This window comes from Rhinatrema bivittatum, chromosome 4 (genome assembly GCF_901001135.1).
Source record: "Rhinatrema bivittatum chromosome 4, aRhiBiv1.1, whole genome shotgun sequence".
Lineage (NCBI taxonomy): Eukaryota > Metazoa > Chordata > Amphibia > Gymnophiona > Rhinatrematidae > Rhinatrema > Rhinatrema bivittatum.
In genome coordinates this window covers 16488924-16505266 of record NC_042618.1, presented here as the reverse complement: position 1 = coordinate 16505266, position 16343 = coordinate 16488924, and the positions used below count along the sequence as shown (strand labels likewise).

The 16343-nt window shown below is 44.5% G+C and overlaps 1 protein-coding gene across 11 annotated transcripts in view; it reads left to right on the top strand.

The window, feature by feature from the left end:
• FOXN3 (forkhead box N3) overlaps positions 1 to 16343 on the top strand; it is a 645757-nt gene that overhangs the window by 566576 nt on the left and 62838 nt on the right. For 9 of the 11 annotated variants that reach the window (XM_029597765.1, XM_029597767.1, XM_029597769.1 and 6 more), the window contains one exon: positions 10768 to 10833. The exons of 1 other annotated variant lie outside the window; for it this stretch is intronic. In XM_029597765.1, the coding sequence (XP_029453625.1) occupies positions 10768 to 10833 (66 nt within the window). The remainder of the gene's footprint in view (positions 1 to 10767; positions 10834 to 16343) is intronic. One more of the 11 variants, XM_029597771.1, reaches the window with a different exon arrangement.

The following is a 16343-nucleotide window of genomic DNA, read 5'->3' as shown; positions in this document are numbered from 1 at the left end:
CCAACTTAAACACAAACTTCAGCCCACACGTTGACATTGGCAGTTGTGTTTAAGAATAAACAAATTGTTGGCTAGTTGCAAAAATTGTTCAGAATTGCAGAAAGTGGCGTAAAGTAGCAGCTGGTTGTAATGTCAGCATGGCGTTTTGATGACTGGATTAACACTGGAATGGTGCAAAGGTTAAGCAGTAAAATCTGGTTTCTAGCAGAGAGGCCTGTAAGACAGTGCTATGTGGCAGGGATCGGCTGCCCTCGTCCATTGGTAGGGCTTCAGTGGAATACAAAAAGTAACTGTTCCAGGCAGCATTCAGCGTTGCTCCCCATGGGGACAGAGAAGAGCGCTCCCAAGAGCTGTGCAAGGTCTTGAGTTGCTGTGTTCACAGGTCGGGGGCCAGGGTGCAGCAGTGCACAATAAGGACTGTCAAGTGTTCCCCCTCTGGGGAAATTAGCTTTCATCGCTTATTGTTTCTCTTCCGAGAACTTTGCATCTGATCATTTGGTGTTAGGAGGGTTTGAGGCATGCGCTGCCAATCCCAGTCATCAAGCTTGTAATGCCCTCTGCTCACTGTAAATAGAAGGGAACATTTAAGCTAAGGGACTTCTTTTCTCACCCAGGCTCTTGCTGACCTTATCAGGGAACTGCACACTTTTTGCTCTGCAGGAAGTTAAAGGAGAATGGGATTTAACAGCTACCATAAGCAAACCTCCCAACTGGAGAGAAAATAACTTTTAACATTAAGGTTATTACCTTTTTTAAGAACCATAGCACTGTATTTTAGCATTATACATCCTCGGGGAACATTTCAGTCCGGTCAATTTTGAAGTTGACTAGTTTGCAGTGACTCTTTAAACTGAGTCATTTGCTTGATTAAGAAGGCTCTTCTTATGGTTCTGTGGTATATCAAGCTTATAAAAAAGGAAATTGAATAGCACAGGGTTTAAACGACCTCATATTTTGCAGCCTTTCTCCCTCCTTCCTTCTGCCAGAAATGAAGAGCTGTGCATCATGTATATAGGGGCCTGTTTACTAAGCAGCACCATTTTACTGCAGGCTCTTTCTAGCAGCATTGAATAAACTGCTGTACATGAATACCACAATTCAGTAAATCCCATTTCCAAAGCAGAACACCCCAACCCCTCCCGAAAATGAACAATGTTTAGCCCCGCCCACCATCCAAAAATGTGGAAAAACTGGCCCCTCCTGGGCCACCTCTTACCTAAAGTTCAAGTCCCTGCTGCCCCCCATTCTTTTACCCCGGGGCAGGAGCATTGCCCAGTCACTGCTGCCGCTGTCAGGGTTTATTGCCTGTTTTTCCCTGCACTGTGCTGGCTCCCTCATTCAAAATGATTCCCGCTGATCCAGGGTGGCCTTCAGGCGTGGAGCTAAGGGGAGCCTCGGGGCAGCAGGAGTGACCGGGCACTCTCCTGCCTTGCAGGTATGGGAGGTAACCGTGCACGTTTCTTGGGACTGAGCTGAGTAAGGGAAGCTGCGGAGGGGAATTTTTCATGTGGGGAAGGGGTGTTTGTCACTAAGGGCTTCCTGCCCCTTTAAGGATCAGGGCAGATGGGAGTCCCCAGAGAGAGCATTGGCAGGCTCTTTAATCTGCCTGACAATGCTCTTGGGGAATGTTAACTACGTCTTGTGAGTTGCAGTTAATTTTCCAGGATGAATGTGGATTATGAGATTTATCACGACTGTCGTAATACTAATTGCTTTAAATGCATTTACATGCAAACAGCTCATTCATATTTTCTTGCCTTGGGGATATTTTTTTAAGATATTGCAGTGCCAGTATCTCGCAATAATATGATTTTAACACACATTAAACACCAAATTTAGCTTTGAACACGCATGGCTGTATTAGCACAGCTTAGTAAATAGGCCTCATAGTCTATTGTCTTGGTGTTACATTTACATATTACCTCCAGATTTAGCAGAAATATAACATACAGCTATAGTAATTTTCAAAAGCCATTTATGCATGTAAAGTGCACTTACACGTGAATATCCTATGGATCAGTGGTTCTCAACCGTTTTTCTGTTGGGATACACCTGACAGATGGTTCTCAAATGCGTGACACACTGAACACATGATCGTCATGGGGCTAAATGTAAAATTACAGTTTGCATCCACAGGAACCCCCCTCACCCACAATAATGGATGTAAAGCAGAACTGCGACATTCCTCGTACAGCTCACCATACAAGAAAAGATGTTCTGATGTCATCTCAGTAACAGCAACACAAACGCCTTCTAATACCAGGCTCAATAGCCCTACTTATGAAAAGGCAGAAGTTTACCACCAGTGCATGTCCTCTTGAGAAAACACAACAAATAAGACTGATACAAACGCTTACATGCTAGTAAAATACCTCACCTCGGTCACACACACAGAACCGACCTAACATACTCCCAGGATCTGTAGTAATGCACATAAACTAATCCGCACACAGTTACACCGGTATTATGGAATACACTCAAACAGGAGCAACCCTATCTATGAAAAGGCAACACTACAAATATTAAATCAGGCCCTAAAAACCAATACACCTCTTATTAGGAAAACAGAACTAGCAAGCAGCTATAGATCCCCACACAGAAATAATTGTAAAACTATACTAATAAACAGAATAAATGTTTCAAAACAGCTGTGAACAGAATAACATCCAATAATTTCAGAATAACATCCAATAATTTCAACCCCAAAGTTCTTTTCTCCTACGTCGCCAGCCTCACCACCCCTGTCCTCCCCACTATCCCAGATTCCGAGGCCGTGGCCAAATGTGAAGAACTGGCCAATTATTTCAAAAACAAAATCTCCAACCTTCTCTCCAGATTTTCCCCCACCAACCCGTCCCCCCCTACTAACCCACCCTTGATCCCCTCCCTGTCCCAACCTTCAATGGCCACAATGGATCTTACCTCCTCTAAAGAAATTACAGGCCTCCTCCGAAAACTTAAACCTGCCTCTCATCCCAACGACACCATTCCCACCAAAGCGCTAATAGCCATTCCCAACAGCATATCCAGCACCATAGCTGAGATTATCAACTGCTCCATCACCCACGGGATAGTCCCAGATTCCCTCAAACACGCTGTTGTCAAACCCCTCCTCAAGAAACCCTCTCTAGACCCCAAAGATCCTTCCAACTTCCGCCCCATTTCCAATCTCCCTTTTATCTCCAAACTTATGGAAAAGGTGGTAAATTCACAACTCATGGACTACCTAGAAAACCATGATATTCTCCATGTCTCCCAATTTGGATTCAGGAAGCACTTCAACACCGAATCCTTACTGCTCTCCCTCACTGACTATCTCCTCAGAGGTCTGGGACAAGGCCACAGTTACCTCCTCGCCCTTCTTGACATCTCAGCGGCCTTTGACACCATCAGCCACCACCACCTCCTGACACGGCTAGAAAGCATCGGCATCTCAGGAATAGCTCTTGCTTGGTTCAAATCCTATCTCTCTAACAGAAAGTTCTCTGTGAAAATTGGAAACAACCTATCTGCCTCATACCCCCTACAACAAGGAGTCCCGCAAGGCTCATCACTCTCATCTACCCTATTCAACATTTACCTCACTCCCCTCTGCCACCTCCTCACTGACCTTAAACTCAAATTCTACCTTTATGCTGATGATGTACAGATCATCATTCCCATTCACAACTCCATATCTGACGCCCTCGAGCACTGGGAAAAGTGCCTTGCTGCCATCAACGCCCTCCTCACCAACCTTCAGCTTGCTCTCAACACCAACAAAACGGAACTCCTTCACATCTCCTCGCACCCCCCTGACCTCCTACCTAACGACCCTAAACTTAACCTCCTCACAGCTCAACCCTCCGTTAGAGACCTCGGAGTCCTTCTTGATCCCAACCTAAGTATGAAACCTCACATCAACTCCATCCTCAAAACTGGCTTCTTCAAGCTAAATGTACTAAAGAAACTCAGACCCCTGCTCTACGCCCATGACCTCCGCACAGTGATCCAAGCTACCCTCACCTCCAAACTAGATTACTGTAATGCCCTCCTCTTAGGGCTCCCATTGTCTTCTATCAAACCCCTTCAACTTCTGCAAAATGCTACTGCAAGACTCATTACAAACACACGCAAACATGACCATATTACCCCCATCCTCAAGGATTTACATTGGCTCCCCATAATGTCCCGTATACACTACAAAACTCTGACCATAATTCACAAGTCCATTTACACCCACAACTCCAACTGGCTCGACCTCCCTTTCACTGCCCCCCTGTCCACCCGAGCCACCAGATCTACCAACAAAGGCACCCTACACGTTCAATCCTTGAAACAGGCACATCTCTCCTCCACCCGAGACCGTGCCATCTCTATTGCCGGGCCCGTTCTCTGGAATACACTACCTGTCCACATGCGACTTGAACCCTGTGCATTTAAATTCAAAAAGAAATTAAAAACTCTCCTGTTCAACCATGCTTACACAGAATAACTCCTTCCACTCCCCCTCGCAGTCCCCTTTCAGGTAACCTCCTTATTAAGGAGACTTTCATTGTAAATTGTTTTGGTTATTACCTTCTTGTTCTCCTATCCTTCCTACTGCCTTTCTGTTCTTCCCCCGCCCAGTTACATTCCCCTGTTGCAATGTATTTTCCAATCTTTCAGTTACTATGTGAACCGGTATGATGTCCCCACAAATACCGGTATATAAAAGTTTCTAAATAAATAAATAAATAATTAAAAACATAAAAATTATTTAAAATTATCCAAACACCAATAAAATATTTTAAAACAGCAGACACATCACATAATATTTAATAGATAAAATGGCAGTTAATCAAGAAAAATAAACTTAAAAAGCCACCTTTACTTACCCCCTCCAGCAGCTCTTCTACACCTCTCCCGTGCAGGCCAGTAGCACACACCAGAAGCAGCAAGGGCTGCTGAAGCTCTGTACTCATGGTCCTCTTCCTTAGGGCCCACAACCAGTCTCTCTGTGTCTCTCTCTCTCTCACACACAGACACATCCACACCCCAGTCACACCCCCATGACCAGTTTCCGTCTCTCACACACCAGTCATCTCCCGGACCAGTCTTTCTCATGCATACACACACGTACACACACACAGGCTTCCCTCTCCCATGTTCTCTCTCACATATACAGGCTTCTCACTCTCATGCTGTCTCTCACACACCCCCATACACCCAAGTTTCTCACTCACATGCTCGCTCTCTCCACATAGAGGCTTCTCATTCCCATAATCACTCTCTCTCTCTCACAAACACAAACACACACACACACACACCAGTTTCTCTCACACATGCACACAAGTCACCTCCCCAACCAGTGTCTCTCATTTGCATACACACACACAGGCTTCCCATTCCCATACTCTCTCTCACATATGCAGGCTTCTCACTCCCATGCTCTCTTTCACACACACCCTCACAAGCCAGGCTTCTTACTTCCATGCTCTCTCACATATACAGGTTTCTCACTTCTGTGCTTTCTCTCTCTCTCTCACACACACACACACCAGTCAACTCCCTGACCAGTCACTTTCATTGTCTGTCACATATACATATGTCATCTCTCTGACCGGTTTCTCTCAATCACACACATACTTTCTCTCACACACTTACACACATGCTCTCACTTACACACAGGCTCTCAATCACACAGGCCGATACAGTAAAAATCACGGGAAAGCGGGCGAGCGTCCACTCTCCCGGCGCGTGCACAGGCCACTCTCCTGTGCGCGCAATTCAGAAAAAAAATTATTATTCAAATTAAGTCCCGTGGTAAAAAGAGGCGCTAGGGACACTAGCGTGTCCCTATCACCTCTTTTTGGACAGGAGCAACGGTTGTCAGCGTCTGTTCTCAAACCCGCTGACAGCCACGGGTTCGGAAACCGGATGCCGGCAAAATTGAGTGTCCGGTTTTCGAGCCGCGGGTCGATTTAAAATTTATTTTTTTTAAATTATTTTTAACTTTTGGGACCTCCGACTTAATATCACCATGATATGTAACTTACAGGCCGATACAGTACAGTGCACCCCGGCGCGTCCAACCCCCCCCCCCCCCCGAAACTAATAGCGCCCGCATCATGCAAATGCATGTTAATGGCCCTATTGGATATTCCTGCGCGATTCACCAAGTAAAATGTGCAGCCAAGCCGCACATTTTACTTTCAGAAATTAGCGCCTACCCAAAGGTAGGCGTTAATTTCTCACAGCACCAGGAAAGTGTACAGAAAAGCAGCAAAAACTGCTTTTCTGTACACCCTCTGACTTAATATCACCATGATATTAAGTCAGAGGGTGTACAGAAAAGCAGTTTTTGCTGCTTTTCTGTACACTTTCCTGGTGCTGTGAGAAATTAACGCCTACCTTTGGGTAGGCGCTAATTTCTGAAAGTAAAATGTGCGGCTTGGCTGCACATTTTACTTGGTGAATCGCGCAGGAATATCCAATAGGGCCATTAACATGCATTTGCATGATGCGGGCGCTATTAGTTTCGGGGGGGGGGGGGGGGGTTGGACGCGCCGGAGTGCACTGTACTGTATCGGCCTGTAAGTTACATATACACACTCAATCACACATACACACTCTCACTTACAGGCTGGTTGGCTGACTGCCTCTCTCTGTCTCACACTTCCTGCCCCCACCCAGAGCCCAAATGGTAGCTGCAGCGGCCTCCTACAGCCCCCACAGGCCAAGAAAGAAGAATCCCATCGGCTGCAGGAGGCCTAATGCTGCTGTCTCCTTTGCCGATTGCCGTCTGCTTCTGATTTTGCTCCAGGCCCAACTACTGCTGCTGCCGCTACTTTTCAATACAGCAAGGATTTCTTCTTCCCGCGCACCCCACTACACATCACTTCCTGTTCTGGGCCATGGGGGCAAGTGCAGGAAGAAGAAAAGGAGAGCCGAGCCGCAGTTGCCAGCTTCCATTAACACTGCTGCCGTTCCCATCCAGACTTTATTGCGTTGATAGCCTGGGCGGCAATGGCAGCATTGGAAGATCGTCTGCCTCTCGCTCGATGAGGGGGAAGAGGAGGGAAAAGCAGCGGGAGAACGGTAGCACGCGACACACCTGCCGGTGCTTGGCGGCACACCTGTGTGTCGCAACATACTCCTTGAGAATCGCTGCTATGGACAATTCAATCCTGTATATTATCCACTAACGTGGGGGTAAATCCAATAATACACTACCTAAAAACCCACACCATAAAAGTAAACTTGATTTTTTACTTTTTTCTCTTTTGTTATATTTTTTGTGTATTTATCACCTTTATGTTTATACATGCAATACACCTGTGTGTTTCACACTTAACTATATGCCCTATTTTTTTTATATAGAAGATGTGATTAATATTGCTTTTTAAAAAAATATCAGATGGGTGTGTGGTGACGCTTCATAAAACTCAAGGAACACTAACCCTTAGTGCCTTGTTCCATTCTTTAGTTTAATCATAAGCACCACCATCCACCCTTTAATTATTATTTATTAAATTCCTTAAAAATGTATTTTTTTGAATTGTCTTTTTTAATTATACTTCTTGATAGTTTCTGGAAATCATTAATCAGTGTGAAAACACAAATACGAACAGAGAGTGTCAGGTCGCCAATAAGTTAAACCGGGAGCTCAAACTGCAAAAGCACTTATCTTAGCATATAGAATCCTTGTAAGAGGTAGTCCCTTGGCTGCACTTGCCCCAACGCGGCCTGGTTTCGATTGCTCTTCTTCAGGGGAAGCCACTCTCTTGCTGTACCCTATAGCATAACATTTTATATCCATTAATTTAGACTTCTCACGAGCTCATCTTTGCGCTGCTCACTCCACACTCCTCTTCAAAAGATGGCGGACCCGCTCTCCTCTGTTCGGCGTCCCGGTTTAAAGGGACTCCATCACGTGACTGTAGGCATGGCTAAACGAAGGATCCTCCCCTTCCAACAAAATTCAGAGGAGAGACAGCCAATCGATCTGATCATTCAACCCAGCAGGCACCACACACCGATCTGATATTTTTAAAAAAGCAATATTAATCACATCTTCTATATAAAAAAAAATAGGGCATATAGTTAAGTGTGAAACACACAGGTGTGTATTGCATGTATAAACATAAAGGTGATAAATACACAAAAAAGAGAAAAAAGTTAAAAATCAAGTTTACTTTTATGGTGTGGGTTTTTAGGTAGTGTATTAATGGACAATTCAATGGCATATATTGTGGCAATTTTTAAAAGCCCACTTACACGGGTAAAGTGCATTTCCACGTATAAAACCCAATTTTAAGCTGTAAATGCTTTTTAAAATCAGGCCCTTTGGTTTTAGTTTTGCTGCATGTCTTTGGATTCAAGATTTGTGATATTTACCAATGACCTCATGTGACCCCCTGAAATGTAGTGTTATCATGGCAGGAGTGTAGTGAAGCATGCGGCTGCTCTACAGTGGGTGAAGCAGGTGATTTACCCTTTCATCCTTAGCAAGCCAGCATATCAATTTTATGACTCTGATTAGTTTCAAAATGTGGTAATAGTTTGTATAAAATAAGTATATATTTGAGAAGTCTACCTGTCATGGAACAACTTATGCTCAAATTTTAGATGAATATTAAGCAACACTGAAATCAAAGCATTAGTTCTTTTTGGCATGTCTACCTACAATTCTAAATAATTGCATGTATTTTAGAAAAATGATTTTCATCTCATTGAAAGAGGAGCTAAAATGTTGTGCTAGTTATTCTTATTGCTTAAAATTATTTTATTAAGAAGCAAAAAGGTCTTCTGTTATGGAACAAAGTGGTGCATAAGTTAGGAAAAGATCATTTTGGAGGTTGTGCAGATGGAAAGGTTTTGCTGCCTAGGTGTGTAGATGTGAAGGTTACTTCAAAGACTTGTTTTTAATAACTTCATCCATGTCCTAGGAATATCTGAATGAAAGCATGAGTGTATAATAGCAAAACAGTTTTCATCGAGTGTTCGGGGCCTGCGGATATGGTAACCACCATAAGCTGCAAAACCGAAATCGCCTGGAATGAGCAAAACCTGATTCCGAGCAACACTAGCGGGACTTTTATACGGGGGGGGAAAGGATGAAATGGCAGGAGGGAAGAGCTGGGGCAAGTCACGTGACCTCCTGGTGCCTCCATCAGATTGTAAGCTCTTTGGGCCAGGACCTCATTGTTCCTCCTAATGCTGCAAGCTGCTTTCAGCATCGCTCGGAAATGCAGGCCAAAGATCCACAATCCTCTTCCTCCTTCTAGGCGGGTGCATGAGGCCTGTCAGTTATCTGCCAGGGGGACTTGGTCTGCGTGTCAGCTATGTTGGCCAGTTTAAGATAGTTAAGCAAAATGTAATCTCACCAGCTCTCCGGCCTATTTATCAACGCTGCTTTTCATGTTCACAAAATTGGAAAAGTCTTTAGTGACTCAGAACACCCTATTAGGGCTGGTGCAGGCTTCTGGCATCTCTTCAAGAGTCGGGAATTGCTTCAGTGTGCAATTCATTTTAGGTTTACATTCATTAAATCCCGGCAGTTTATTTCATCTACAATATTAATAGCTGGCTGGGCCTAATACCGCATCGCATTATCCGCCTGGAAATTAAACCGTACACAGTACAGAGTATGAAAAATGGGCATTTCATGGCAGGGAGAAAGAAAAGTTTTCCACACAATGCCCAAAACAAAAGTCGCAGGGGAGCCCTGAGCAGCAAATGGGATTTATTTTTTTTTTTTTGGGCGGGGGGTTGTCATTCAGGACCCGTCCCGACAAGCCCCCTTCCTTTGCACAGCACAGAGGGCCGTAATGGGCGAGGAGGGGGGGTTTTGTGTCGGCTCCATTCATCGGAGGGCGGCGCGGGCCGCGCTATTAGCCCTGGGGCAGCTGGGACGCTGGGCCGGGTCAGATGGGCCTTTTCAGGCTATTCAGGAGCCGGCTGGCCTTGTTTACCGTTGCCATGGCTCCCGCGGTTTCCATAGCAGCGCTGCGGCTTTTTCTCCCAGGCCAGTGAATGTAGCTCACTAGGATTTACAAAAAAAAAAAAAGAATATTTCTCTCTCTTTCTAACCTGCCATCTGTCAACTGACAGTTCAGGGTAGAGTCAGAAACCGATTAAGAAGAACGGTCTCTCTTTTTTTTTTTTTAAGCGTTTGCACTAAAAGCGACGGCTGGCGGTTGCGTTCCTTCTGATCTTTGTGTGGAGGGTTTTGCTTTGCTCCTCGCACATGAAAATGCAAAAGCTGGGCCTGCATGGGGGTTAAATGCAATTCAGGTTTCCAGTGCACTGTTAACTGCTCCCACACTAGGGACCTGAGCATTTTTTTTTTTTGCTTGCTCAGCTCACTTGCAGTGACGCTCCTGGTGCCTTCACATTTTCAGAGAGCATTGCAGATTTGCCTGGTGCTGTTTGTCAGCAAAGGGGGGAACAGGAGAGACCGAAAACTGGCACTAGGAATCAAATGGTTTGGTGTCTGTGAGAGCAGGGGTGGAGGGGAGCGACAAAGAATGAAAGAAGACTTTGCAAATCCTTTCCAGAAGAGAATATTCTGGGTTTCTTAATATCTTTTTAACCTGTGGGTGGAGAACTGGTTGACTGGAAACCCATTGGAAAACACATTATGCAGTAATGATTGGAATATTTGTTAAAATCCGAGCCCTTTGCCTCGTGCAGTCTGTTTCATAGGATTTTCCTCTGCTTCCAGCACATCAGTTGAATCTATACTACAGAAATAAAACCAATTAGCCTGATTGTAAATAATGTATCTATGGTTGATTTTTCCAGATCCTGACATTGATGCTGCCACTGCCATGATGCTTTTGAATACTCCCCTTGAGTTACAAGCAGGTTGTGAGTAGATATTTCTCTATAGTATGGTAGACTTGTCAATTTAACAAAATCATTAATATGCACATGCCGGACAAACAGACACCTTTGATTTGGGGATTTGTTTTTCTTTATGTAAAATCAATATTGAACAAATCCTGCATTGCTGCAGAGATGTAAAAGTTGGTGGGTGCTGGAAACTAAGGATCCTGTGAGTATATTACCCACAAACAAACCTTCTAGAACAATTACCTTATTTACTTAAAGTTCGCCACACCTTAAAGCATTAAGAAAAAGAAGCCAATTGGCGATTTAGGAATCAAAAAGTTACCAATAAGGGCCCTGAACTCAGCGGTCGGGGTAACAGAAAGGTATGGGAAAATAAGTGTGGGAGCTTGCTGGGCAGACTGGATGGGCCTGTTGGTCTTCTTCTGCTGTCATTTTTGTGTTTCTATGAAAAGTAGAATAAGATAAAGCGAGCATCTTATGAAGGATGATGAAACAGTCTCCGGATATTAGAGTACTTCTCTGATCTGCTAGAGTTTGCAAGCCAAGCCCTAAATCTTGACCTCAGTAAAGTGCCAGACTCTGTGGTAGCACCTTATTTAGCACTCTGTCCATGGCCTTAAGCTACTACATGAAGGGTATCTGCATTGTGAGATTCTATTTAAACCGCCTCTGCCACAAAATGAAGTTTATTTTGACTTCATGTGCCATTAAAATGGTTCGGCGTGTGAGCAATATATTAATCTGGTCATTCGAAGATGAAAATACTCATCTCTTGCAAAGAGATTTTACGTGTGGCAGCTGCCGACACTCCACTTGTATTTTGGAGGGAGCCATGCTGTTTGTATCTGTTGCTTACATTACTCAGATATTATATAGTCACAATATTTATCAAATCTATAAACTAATTAAAAAGTGTTTTATTAGGAACCAGTGAAACCAGAAGATTTACTTTTTGTAAAAAAAATCACTTTAAAAAAAATCTAAGCTGCACTAATATCTGCTTCAGCAGTAGCTTACATACAGCCCAGCAAGTTTCCTGCCTTGTGTCTCCATTTGACTTTGTAGTCGCACTGTGCTGCACCAGGATTTTATTGAGTGCACCACTGCCTCAGCTGAAGGCTCTTGGAATGTCTTCAGCTGGGTTACTGGCAGTGCTGGAACAGCTCACCCCCAGTGCAAAACTCAGCAAATATTGGGACACTGGAAATAAGAGTGGATCATGGAGCACAGCCAGGGTTCCCACAATCTACAGCAGGCACACGTTTACGCTGCAGGTATGGATTTCTGTAGGGTGTGGCTGCGCCGCACGTGAGATTGAAACTTCAAGGGGTTCCAAAGTGCTCCTAGCCGAAGGCCTCATCCTGATCCCTGTTAATTGTCAGCAAATCGTGCTTTCAGCGTGTGCATTCACGAGAGAGAAGACTTCTGCAGAATGCACAGGCCTCGCTCCTAGGCACTAGTGGTGAGCAAGTGAAGGAGACGTCTGCTGTCCCGTCGCCATAGAAGAGCAGCAGAGACGCCAGGATTTGCTGTCTGGGAAGCCCTCGCAAGCAGGCCTGACCTTTGGATTCTGTAGATGATAAAGGCCTGCTTGGGCAGGCCGAGAAGATTCCTTAAATAGCAATTCTGGCATTGCGGGGGATGAAAAAAGTACGCGTAAGAGAGAAAACTTTAAAAGGGTGTAAAGAGAGACCTTTGCTTTCAGTTTTTATTTCATTTTTCTTTTCTTGGGAATTTCAGGGTAAAAATGAAGGGACTGAGTGTAAATGAGTCATTTTTTCCATTGATTTTCTTTCATGCTTGTTTGTTATAATAAAACACAAACTGAAAAGGAAGGCCCCTAGGTGTAAGTTAAGATAAATGAATTAAAAATGACATTCCACCCTTGTATCTAAATAAAAAATGGTTAATTTGGGAGGGCACACCAATAGAGCCAGGGCTCCTGCAGCCAACCCGGCTGTCACATTTATTTTAACATCTTGCAAATATTAAATTATTCTGAAACAGCTGTCTCATGAAAGAAATTTGTCCAAATCACAGTTAGTTTAAATATTTTAAGTAGTTCTTTAATGTTTAATTTGAAACACTGGAGTAAAATTCAGAGATGGGACCAGGGCGGCTGCATAATTGAAAAGGATTTGTGCAGCAGAGAAGCTGTTCTCGCTCTGGAGAGTAAACTTGGAAAGCAGGTCGCAGGCGTCAGTGTAAGCTGGGATCTGGAGCAGAGCCAGTTCTGGCATCGGGTGGGACTTGGGCCGAGAAACCTATGTACTGAAGACCAAGGCATCGGGACAGCCTTGGAGATGTGGCTCCTCGTCTCGGGAGAGAGGCTATAGGGGCTAAAAGGTGACCACTGCTTTCTGCAGGAGCTTGTCCCAGTTCTTGCTCTCATGGCAGCTCGGTCTTCCTTGGAAGAGGCCACCTAGTTGCTATCACAGACAATTCGAGAGAACATTAGAGTTTGCATAAGAGAAATATCATAGTCATTAAAATGAGAGGATGGGAATCTTTCCTCTGGACCACAGGTACTGGTGTTCTGTGGGCTTGGGAATAATACAGAGGAAGCTTCTGCTTTGATATTTGGTGGCAGGAAATAGCAAACATTCAACAACACAGGCTCAAACACCATGCAGCAAAATATAACGATACTTTAAAATCCCGTATTTCAGATATCCACCTGGTCCAATGTAGCCCTGATTTTCCTAGCTTCACTTCTGTAAGTGCTTACTCTTTCAGAAAGGATGGAGATGGGTGAGAGGCAGTTCAGAGAGAGAAGGCAGGCGGGCGTAGTGGCCCCTGGTCCAGTTCTGCCCGTATTCAGGGGGGAGGAATGGGTGCTGGTTTGGTGGCCTTTGTCCTCTCCCTCACCCTCCCTCATTCATTATTTCCCTCTGCTTGGGTTTTGCCAGTGGGGGTGGGGGCGTGAAAGGTTATTTTTAAAGCCTGCAGTCCCGTCCCACCTCAGTCCTCCTAGTCACCTGATCCTACCTTTTCTTCCCACCCACGCTCCCCTTTTTTTCATATTGCTTCTTTTGTTGGTATTGTTTCTGGAGTTGTCGCAGTTCCGGAGACCCGAATCCTAAGGAATTAGGATGTACAAATTGCTGATGCAATTGTTGGGCAGTGGATTGGGGTTAACGCCTTGGGCTGGGGGCATGGAATAACCCAGGGCAGCACCGGCCGGGCTGAGTGTGTCCTCCACTGCTGGGACGTGGCAGGGGGTGACTCGGTGTGAGAGGTCTGCCAATGTCGCTTTGGGAACCGGGGTCGGCTGTTGGTGGACCTCGCTGCAGTAGTGGCAAGAGCCGCCCTGAAGCTAGGTGAGTCGGGGGGGGGGGGGGGGTTAGTCCTGGTGGCGATTTCGATATTGGTTTAATGCACTGTTGACAGTTTGTACTGAGCTCGGGCTATGTTTATTTTTTGTTTTAATTTTTTATTTATGCATTTATTAGATTACATATCAAGAACAATCTTGAATAACATATTATATGAAGCGTATAATACCTTGATAAAACAGAAAACATTCTATTAAAGAAAACAATACTTCATAATATTAAGTCCAGAAATTATCGGGATCCAATACCTCCACTAATATTTTAATAAAGAAAAAAAAAGAAAAGGAAACATGTCAGGACCACACTGAGGGGGAATAATATGAGAGAGAGAATATACTTCAACCATTTAGGGAGACGGTGGTGAGATTAATATTATCCTGTATCTACTTTATGAGTTACACATTTATCACTCAAAAATTGTGTTAATTGTGATGGCAGATAAAAAAAAGATATGAAGCCTCTTTGCACTTGATTAAACATTTGCAGGGTAATTTTAAAAGGAAATAGGCCCCTATGTGAAGGAGCTTGGGTCTGAGAAGCAAAAATTGCTTCCTTTTCTTCTGTCTCGTCTTGGACACATCAGGAAAACTCCTAACCTGCACTCCTTTATTAGCCCAATCGAATTATCTTCTCATCCCTTTTTCACTAAGGGTAAATAGAACATCCGTGTCAATGGTGGAATCGTATCCTCAGCCACTTTTAACATTTCCATTAAGTATCTTTTGAACATATCTCTTGGCGATATAGATGGCAGTTTAGGAAAGTTCACAAAGCGAAGATTCTTTCCTTTAAGAGAATTCTCAATATTCTCCAGCTTACTCGTCAAGAAGAGATTGTCCTTTATAAAGGAATCCTGCAAGAGCTTATTAGAAGTCACTGTAGTCTTGACCTCTTCAAACTGTTGAGAAGTAACTTTAGCAGCACTTTCCAGCATCTGTATACGCATTTCATGATCGTTTGATCTCTCAATCAAAAGATTGAGTTGGTTAGATGTTAAATTCCCCATACCTTCGATAGCTTCCCAAAGTGAATCTAAAGTTACCTGGTTGGGTTTAGCAAGATGGAACCACGGACTTATTGGTAACGGAGTAGATGAGTCTCTTGTAATCATCATGAGCTCAGGTTATGTTTGACTGGTGTCAATAAACTGCAGCCTTATTAAACTCACCTTTAATGTTCTGCTGGTCTGTTCTGGGGGAGGAGAGTGGGACATGGATGGGGAGCCTAAGAGATGCCAAATGGTCCCGCATATGGTGCGGGATCTGCATTAGAGACTTCAGAACTTAAATATGTCTACCCTAGAGAAGAGAGAGAGAGGGCGGATGTGATGGAGATATTTAAATACCTGAAAGCTTGAGCAATACTGTGCAAAAGCCAAACCCTTTTCGCTGAAAAGGAAGTTCTAGAGCTAGGAGTCTCGGGAGCAACATCAGGGAATGCTTTCCTGGGCGAGGTAGTAGAGCCAGAAATTGAAAAGAGCATAGGGTAAACCGAGGAGCCCTTCTGGCAAGAGGATGGTTATGAAGTAGAGGTAAACAGCACACACGGAGCAGCAGTTAAGTCCAAAACATCAGTGACATGACTGCGTTGTGCTTATTTATTTATTTATTTATAGTCTACCTTTCAGACACTTCAAAGCAGATTGCATTCAGGTACTGTAGATATTTCCCTGTCCCCACAGGGCTCACAGTCTGACTGCCTGATTCACTAAGGCTTTTCTCCCATTCTATGTCTATAGGAAAATGCCTTGACGAATCAGGCCCGGAGGCAATGCAGGGTAAAGTGACTTGCCCAAGGTCACAAGGAGCAGCAGCGGGATTTGAGCCCTGGCTTCCCTGGTTTATAGCCCAGTAATTTGCCCAAAGCGATGGTGAAATCCTAAACAGCAGTGGTTCAATTCCATCGGATCTACGAGAAAGCCTTGGGCTAAGCTGCACAAAGTGGAAGTTGCAACCCTAAAAGGCAATTGTACAACTTTGAGAGGCTGGATGGTGGATATGGGGCAAGGAGGCCCTGTGCAACCGGGGGGTGGGATCAGCGACAGTGGGTAGGATCCTGTTCTCCTCGTCCTCCTGAGGGTCAGTGTGTAGAAGCCATAGACTTAGGCAGCTCGCTCACACTGCTTCCTCTCCCTTCTCCATGCTGCCAGCTGCTGAAAGCAGGGTGTTTTGTTTTTTTTAGATTTCCCTG